Source organism: Arachis ipaensis, chromosome B09, assembly GCF_000816755.2.
Source record: "Arachis ipaensis cultivar K30076 chromosome B09, Araip1.1, whole genome shotgun sequence".
NCBI classification, from domain to species: Eukaryota; Viridiplantae; Streptophyta; class Magnoliopsida; order Fabales; family Fabaceae; genus Arachis; species Arachis ipaensis.
The window spans coordinates 19,405,734-19,415,077 of NC_029793.2; the positions used below are offsets into that span (position 1 = coordinate 19,405,734).

Sequence of the window (9,344 nt, forward strand, 5' to 3'; positions counted from 1 at the left end):
CGAAACAAGACAGATGGCACATCTGATAGAGACGGCAATCAAGCAAAGGATAGCCTTAAGGTACAACAACAAAGTGCTAAAAAGAAGCCTCGAGGAAGGTGAGCTGGTCTTACGACGCAACGACATAAGAACGCCAACCCCAGGAGAAGGCAAGTTGGCCGCGAACTGGGAAGGACCTTACAGGGTAAGAGAAGTCCTCAGAAAGGGCACCTACAAGCTAGAGAGGTTGGATGGAAGCGAGGTACCGAGGACATGGAACATGGCAAACCTAAAAAGGTTCTACTCATAAGAAGAAGCGACCACATGACCTAACAACCCCGCTCCCTCAACACTTTAATTTCTTTTCCATTTCTTTTTTTACTTCCATCTTTTAATTATAGATTACATCATTCCTTTGTTTTAAGTTTTATATATGCATATGCAGTAACTTTGTCTTTCGCAAGATATACGCCAATACAACAAAACAGCAAAACGACGAGCGGTCGACCTAAAAAGGTTCTACTCATCAGCAGCAGTTTCACCACGAGAAGCATTCAAATCTTTCATCAAAGAGAGGTCCCGCTCTACCAACTTGTTAATCTCTTTGGCATCCTCCTTCACCTTCTCCTCCTGCTCAGACAACTTCTTCTTCAGAGACTCCTCCCGAGATCTCGAGTCCGTCAGATCCTTTTGGGAGCTCCGAAGTTTCCCCTCCAAAACATGAATATTTTCCAAGATAGGTTCCACCTTCTTGGCAATGGCGGCAGCTCGGAGAAGGCTGCGATAAATCCATCTTACTTGGCCTGAAAGGTCGGCATCTCGTAAAAACTCCTCGGTACCAGGGAGCAATTGGGACTCAATGAAACCCCCAGCATCGAAATTCTTTTCCATGACAGAAAGAGCCTTCCCTGAGTCCTGCTTTCTCTTCTTTGGGGACTAACGATCTGAAGATCGTCATCACCAGACCCCAGACCCTCCTCCTCAAAGGGGACCTCCTCCTCAACATTTGGGTTCCTCGAAGTGTTCTCAGGAGGGACCTCAGCTGTCTCTACCTGCCCCTGGTCAGCCCCAGCGACCTAACCACTAACCTCGCCAGCGACCTCCTGACCATGATCCACCGAAGAAGTCGTCGAAGAGTCCTCATCACTCCCTTGAATGAGGTTCATCAGATCAGCCATAGTAGTCTTCCCACCAGCCATGGAAACTACACAACAAAAACAAAATGTGAGCAAGCGGAAAAGTGAAACACTAAGTAAAATACAAGAAAACAAAGAAACTTACCAACATACGACCGACCGATCTCCCGATCCCCCATAACCATATGAGGATTAAGATTTTTCTCACCAAAAATGGCCAACAAGATGTCGGCAATATTACACTCTTCCGAGCTCAACCAATCATAGGATATTTTGATTAAGTAATCAGACCCCGCACCAAAGCTCCAATAGGTCGGGATCCGTCTCTCTCCTTCGACAATTAGCCAAAAAGGTGCAGGAACGTAGACCTGATAGAACGCCTCCTCGGGACCCCCTCCACACAAGAGTCTAGCCTGGCGAAGTTCATGGAGGCTCTCTCGGGTAACCCCGGATGGGGTATCCTTCACGTCGGAAGTAACCCAGGCATAGTGGTCAACGAAGTCGGCTAGCGGCCGCTGAGCCATGTTTGGAATCATAGGACGCTTGGCCATACCTACAGCAGGGGCACCACTCAGTCAGCACGGGAGGTCGGGAACCCAAAAAACCAGAAAAGCAAGCTACAAACTCCCTGAACCACCCTCTATGCACCCTTATACTAACACTGAGCCTAGGCAAAAGCTAAGAAAATACCTAGTGGCGCCCCCTCTAAAAGAAAACACAACCAAAACAAGCAAAAACCCAGGCATGCATAAGGAGAAACGCACAAAGGGAAAGCAAGCAAGGAAAACCATAAACACAACATACCAGGGAAAGTCGAAGAAATAGTCCGAAGGTTGAAACAGCAACAAAAACTGGGAGAAGATTGAAGCAGCAGCGAAAGCAGAAAAGAGAACGGAAGCAACAGCATTATGAGAAAATAGAAGAAGAAAAGAAGAATGGAGTAATAAGGAAGTTATAAAAATAAAAAGAGGGCAAAAAGCGTAACCGTCGAGGAGGAGCGCCAAAAGGCAGGGGCACAATCATCATTTCACGCGAATTTCAAATCATGAAATGATGGGCATTTAATACCCAGTGCGGAAGCCAAGGAGACAGCACCAGCGAAGAAGCGAACCAGACACGCATGAGGAATACGAACGCCATCAACGAGCTTCCGAGAAGAGGAACACATCTCACGGACCACCACGAGTCCAGCCTGACCGATCGACGGGTCGGAGCCCCCACCTCCGACCCAAGCCCGAACCGTCCCTCACAACAGGGAAAACCCGACGGGTCGGTTCCCAACACCCGACTCAAAGCGCGCCCGACTCGCCAACTGGGCGGCCCAAGTCACCACGCCCAACGACCGGTCGGGTCGGTACCCTCGGGGCAGCACCCAAAGCCCCGACCCGGAAAACCAGAACGACCTGCTCCCCCCACGTGGATCAGGACAGCTCATGGAAGCTCCCTGGCCAGTGGGCTAGGTCACCTATGGGCCCATCCAGCATAGTATATAAGGGAAGAGGCCAGCTCTTCCCCCAAAGGACGTAACATCTTACCTAATTTGGCTATCACCTCATACGGACACTGACTTGATCGTCGGAGTGTCCTTGCAGGTGGCCACACCCTCCCCCCATCCACACCACCTCCGTCGTCGTTAGCTTTTCGACCCGCATCTCCACACCGGCTCCAAGTTAGCCCAAGGCCTCATCCGCTCATCCTCTCATTGTCCCCCGACCCGTCGAGCACCCGAAATCACTCAGGCCCCAAACAATACTTTTATAGGAATAAAAGTTTATGTGACTGATGAGAAGGAGTTTATTGGAGTTGATTGGACACTCGAGAGGAAAATTTATCATTTCCAGAAATGAGTTCACCAATTCAATTATTTTTCTTTTGCTTTTTCTCCCTTATTCATTAATTAAATTATTTTCCTTTAGATTTTTTCCACCTGCATCCAACAGATTTTCATAAACTTTCATGATATTCTATTTGAGAATTTTAGTTTTTATTTTATATCAACTTTTAAATGAAAATTTAGCATTAGGCATTCATATTCTTTTGTTCTTTGACTTTATTTAATAATGTTTTGAATACTAATTGAAATAAAAAAAATATTGGATAACTTTATTTAATAATGGTACAGGTATGTTGTTCTCAACAACTCACTATCATTTTCGCTGAAGCAAGCTGTGCTTGTGTAACTTTTAAGTTGTACGTGTATGGTGCTAAGTGTATATGTTATGGTCTTCAATAGAACTAAGCATTTATGATTGAGTAGAGATGGGTTCTGAACATCATTTTCCACTTTTTTTGCATATATTTGGAGCCAAATTGTCTGAAGGTGTTTTCGTTGGCTCATTTCTCTCCATGTCATCAACAGCAGTCGTATGTTTTTCATGTTTCTCCAAACCAAAAAATATTGTATATCCAGGTATTTTTTTTGGTTGACCGTTAAATGATAACTTGTTAGATTTTCATAAAGTAATGTCTAAGGTTTGACTTGTCCATTTCTTAGTCCTTGTTCAACACTTGTATATTCAGGATTGCACTGTGGGTTTACTATGTTGCTTTCTCTTACGCTCTGCATGGATAAGAAAACCATATGCTAAGTTTTCCTTTATTTGTGTGCCATTCCATATTGCTTTTCTAAAACAATTCAAAGCCTAATGGCCTTGTCTAACATCTGTTTATACACAGTTTGTTAGAGTAAACAATTAGTTGTGATTCTATGCATTTTGTTAACTTTCTTTAATATCTTTCCAGTGCAGTGATAATCTCGGCCTTGGTCTTGAGGTGGGTTTATTTATGGTTGCTGTTATGGTTTCTACAACAAATTTTGCTCAACATACTTTAGATCAAGTATCATTCTCGTGTTTATTTACTTTTTGTTTTTGAATTGTGAAGTTCATTGCAGTTTTCTGATTATGCTTTCACATTATATATAGGTGGAACCAATTCAAAACCTATTTACAACTATTTTTCTCTGGAGTATTGGAATGCTTATGCATGTGCAATTTCTATGGAACCATGTTGATATCTTGCTGGCCATTATATTCACTTCCATTAAACATAGTGGAAGAAGATTTGATGTACATAGGAATATGAATTTTGTATTCTTTGAGGAAGGTGTATGTAGGTAATCACATGCCAGTCTTGTTTGTCGCTTACACTGGTTTGCTTACATCATACCTTAGTTAGCCTAATATTTGCTGCCATGAATTGCTGTAGCTAAAATGATTCAACAAAGTGTTTAGAAAAGAATTCACCCTATAACTTTTTTCTGTTTGAAGGTTGTTCTGTAACATGTAAGAACCCGAATGAAGATCTTGGTTAATAGTTACTGACCATTACTTCAAATTATTGGTGCTGTAGCTCAGCTAGGGTTTTCGTAATTAGGGTCTTGTAAAACAATCCAACTATGCATACACTCTTTATTATAGACATTCTTTTGATACTAATATTTTATTTTAGTTTGATAATACGATAAACTTGTTTATTTTTTAAAATATTATAAATGTTCAAATACAAGTTAGATAAAAATTTGTATTCATTAAATTTATATTTATTTTGTATGAAAACAGATTTTTTTGCAATGAAAAAATCTAAAAAAATCCTATTTTACCTTATTGATGAATTTACAGACAAATTTTCTGTCTGTATTTAGAGTTTGAAAATGCTTTCCCAAGACTCTAATTACCGACAAAAAATCTGCCAGAAAATCTGACGCTAGTTATCGATAGAAAATCTATCAGAAAATCAGACGGTTTAAGCAAAATGGAAGTGATGATTAATACGGAAAAATCTGTCAGAAAATCTGACCATTTTTTAGCGAATGGGAGACCATTACCGAGGGAAATTCTGTCGGTATCGGAAAAAAATCTGTCGGTAAATTATCGACGGAAAAAATTTGTCAGTAAGTAATTTCCGATGAAGCTTCTATAGAGGGACAAAACCGTCGGTAATTTCGTTGATAACCAAAAATCCGTCTGTAATGAAGACCAAATCTGTCTGTAAATCCATCTGTAATAAGCAATTTTCTAGTTGTGGTTTAGACGCTGACACGTGTCCTTTATTGGCTGACGTGACTTCTGACGTGGCAAACAATTGGACTCTCCCTAAGGTTTTTTAGTGAGCTCTTTCCAATTTTGCCCTTTATTTTCTCATTTTTTTTGCCCTGAATTTGCATTTTTTTCTCCTCTCTTCGATCTCTGTATCTACTATTATTGAAATATCAGATATTTTTGCTGCCACAGACAGAAAGGGTAAATTCTGTCAAAACTGTAACCGTTCTGGACACCTCTTCTCAGATTGTCCTTCTATTGAATGTCGCAAAGGCTAACAAAAAAGTCACATTAGCTACAATTATCCACAACTATTCTACCATTATTGCAAGCTCTCAGGACATTTGATTACTAACTGTCCTACTTGTCTACCACGTCCTGATCAACTCAAAGTATCATTCTCGTCCTAACTTCTCCAAGAATGTGTCTACTTCTACTGATGCTGCTGCTACTGAATCTACTAACTCTGCTCCTCTCAACATGTCTCCTATCTCTTTATCTGATATTGTATTTCTTCTTAAGCATCTTTTCTCCCTTTCTGGTAATACTCCTACTGCTTGTTCTACTCCTTCAGGTAATTCTACATGGTATTTTGATTCCGGTTGCTTTCATCACATGTCTCCTTTGCATCATCTTTTCTCGTCTTTGTCTACAACTACAAATGCCCTTTTTATCAATACTGCTGATGGTTCCCTCTTGCATGCGACACACAAGGGTTCTATTTTTCAGTCAACTCTTAATCTCCCTGATACTCATTATATTCCAAAATTGAACTTTAATCTTATTTCTATTGGTCAACTTGTTGATCTCAGTTTTGATGTCAATTTTTTCATTTCTAGTTGTCGTGTACAGAATCATCGCACGGGACAAATCATCGGGACTGGACGTAAGATCGGAAGGTTGTTTGAACTTGAGAATCTTCATATTCATCCTGTGTCAAAACTCTGTGTTGCTTCTTCTCCGTCTACCCTTTACTTGTATCATTATCTTGCCCATAGCTCCTTAGGAAAATTACATCCTCTTGTGTTTCATAGAGTTTTGGGTCAGGTTAATAATGAGTCTTTTGATTCATTTCTTGTCAAATTGTCAAACAACCTGCTTTATATTTTCACAATAATTCATCTCTTGCATGCTCTCCTTTTGATCTTATCCATTCTGATATTTGGAATCCTACTCCCACCGCTTCTATGGGAGGGGCTCGATACTTTGTCATTTTCATTTATGATTATTCATGCTTTACTTGGGTTTATTTGATATCTAATCGCCATGAGCTACCTCAGATTTATATTAACTTTGCCACTATGATTAAAACTCAGTTTTCCAAGGTCATTAAAGGTTTTTGACACGATAATGCTATGGAATACCGTGACTCCAAACTTTTAACCTTTCTTGTAGAACATGGTACTTTGTCTGAGTTTTCTTGCCCTGGTACATCTCAACAAAATGGACGAGCTAAACGCAAGCACTATCACATTCTTGACTCTATTCATGCAATGTTTATTTCTTCTTCGTGTCCTGAGCGTACTTGGGGTGAAGCTGTTCTTACTGCTGTTCATGTTATCAATAGACTTTCTTCTTTTGTCCTTGGTAACATTACTCCCTTTGAGCGTCTTTATCATACCTCTCCAGATTACAGTTCTCTTCGAGTTTTTGGTTTGTGTCTATTTTGTTCTTCTTTAGCCTCATGAACATAGTAAACTTGAACCTCGGGCTCACATGTGTTGTTTCCTAGATTATGGCACTAAACACAAGGATTATCATTGTTGGGATCCTCTTTCTAGACATATTCGTATATCTCGCCTTGTTGTATTCTGAGAGCATCACTTATTTTCTAGGTTCTCCTCATTTGAGTCCATTCCTCCTCTTTAGTCACCATTTTTTACCAACCCTAATGTTGATCTTTCTCCTATTGATGATTCTACAGGTTTTATCTCAAGTCAACCTTTACAGTCTCCTACTCTTCTACCTTCTCCATCTCCTGATGATTCCAGACCAGACGATGATCCTGCTCCTGCTGTCATGCCTTCTCCTTCTACTCGTTCTTCTAGGATAAGAAATCCACCTCCTCATCTTTATTATCATTATTTTTCTACTATTCTTCATCACACTATGAACGTATGTCATTCAAAGAAGTATCCACAAATTCAAGTTGGTAGCAAGAAATGCAGGAAAAAATTCAGGCACTTGAAAAAGCACACACTTGGGACTTAGTTGATCCTCCTTCTAATCAGGAAATTGTGGGTAGTAAATGGGTCTACAAGATCAAGACTTGCTCTGATGGTTCTATTGACCGTTATAAGGCACGATTGGTTGCTCAAGATTGTACACAAGAGTATGGTATTAATTATGAAGAGACTTTTGCTCCTGTTGCTCGTCTCACATCTGTTCGAACTCTCCTTGCCATTGCTGCGGTAAAAAAAATGGTCTCTAAGTCAGATGGATATGAAGAATGCTTTTCTTAATGAGGATTTGAAAAAGAAGGTCTATATGAAACCACCTCCGGGTTATCCTTGTCCTTCTAGCAAAGTCTGTCTCCTTCGTAAGGCACTTTATAGTCTTAAGCAAGCTCCTCGTGAATGGTTGACAAGTTCAGCACCGCTATATGTAATCTCGGTTTCACTTGCAGCCCTCGTGAGAATGCTCTCTTTATTCGTAAAAGTGAACATGGAGTTGATCTTCTGCTTTTGTATGTTAATGATGACATGATCATTACTGGAGATGATGTTGATGGTATCTCTGATCTCAAAGCATCCCTTCACCATACTTTTGAGATGAAAGATCTTGGTTCTTTTAGTTATTTTCTTGGTTTAGAGGTCTTATCCATAGATGAGGGTATCTATCTCTCTCAAGCTAAGTATGCTTCAGATCTTGTTGCTCGCGCCGGGATTATAGATAGTCACATTGAGTCTACTTCCCTTGAGCCTAATGTTCGATTTATCCCTATAGATAGCACTGTTTTGGATAATCCTACTCTTTATCGACAGTTAGTTGGAGGTCTTGTCTGCTTGACTGTCACACGACCAGACATAGCCTATCCAGTTCATGTTCTTATGCAGTTCTTGTCATCTCCTCGTAGTATTCACTATGCGGCCGTTCTTCACATTATTCGCTACATCAAAGGCACTCTGTTTCATGGACTTCATTTTTCTGCCCATTCATCTTTATCCCTTCAGGCGTACTCAAATGTTGATTGAGCTGGTGATCCCATTGATCTTCGTTCTACTACTGGTTATTGTTTATTGCTTGGTGACTCTCTTATTTCCTAGTGAGCCAAGAAGCAAATGTTCACTGCTCGCTCCAGCACAGAAGCTGAATACTGTGCTCTCGCTGACACCACTGCTGAGGTTATCTCGATTCGTTGGCTTCTCGAAGACTTGGGTACTCCTCAATCATTCCCGACTGATGTTTTTTGTGACAACCGCGGTGCTAGCTAGACAGATTGTCCATAATGATGTTTTTCATGAACGCACCAAACACATTGAGATTGATTGTCATTTTGTTCAACAACGTCTCTTTATTGATGTTGTTCGTCTCATAGCTATTGAAACTCTGGATCAGACTGCAGATATCTTCACGAAGGCTCATCATCTTACTCATTTTCGAACTCTAGTATCCAAACTCAAGATGGTATCTTTAGCTCCCACTTGAATTTGCGGAGAGATATTAGAGTATAATTAGGATCAATTAAGATCAGTTAGTATCATTTATATGTATATAGCATAAATGTGTATTTATTGTAGGATTTTATGCTTTTATTGCTTTAATTCTTCTAAGGACCTATGTATACTCTTGTATATTATACCTTTCGATTCACACTTAATAATATATTTTTTAAATTACTCTTTTATTTTTAACACTAGTTAACTGATTATTCAAAAAAATAAAAAATGTTGTACCACTAATTATAAACCTTTTGTGGGACGCTTTTTCCAGGTTGCTTCTTTCTCCAACAACCACAACCTTGTCTTATTATCACTCCACCTTACTGTTATATAATTTTTTTACAAGTGTAATTTTAATACAGAAAGTAATTAGTATTATAAGTATTTTATATATTCATTCAATGTAAAAAAAATCATCTGGCCTTTTTTTCTTTTAAATAGCCCTTTAAATAGTATATGAAAAGACAGTTACACCAATAATATATATATATATATATATATATATATATATATATATATATATTTCT

At 39.6% G+C, this 9,344-nt stretch overlaps 1 protein-coding gene across 1 annotated transcript; it reads left to right on the forward strand.

The window, feature by feature from the left end:
* Positions 7,732–8,349, forward strand: LOC107615181 (uncharacterized mitochondrial protein AtMg00810-like). Its single transcript, XM_016317283.1, has 2 exons — positions 7,732–7,841; positions 7,950–8,349. Exons 1-2 carry the CDS (start codon positions 7,732–7,734, stop codon positions 8,347–8,349), a joined length of 510 nt encoding a protein of 169 aa, XP_016172769.1.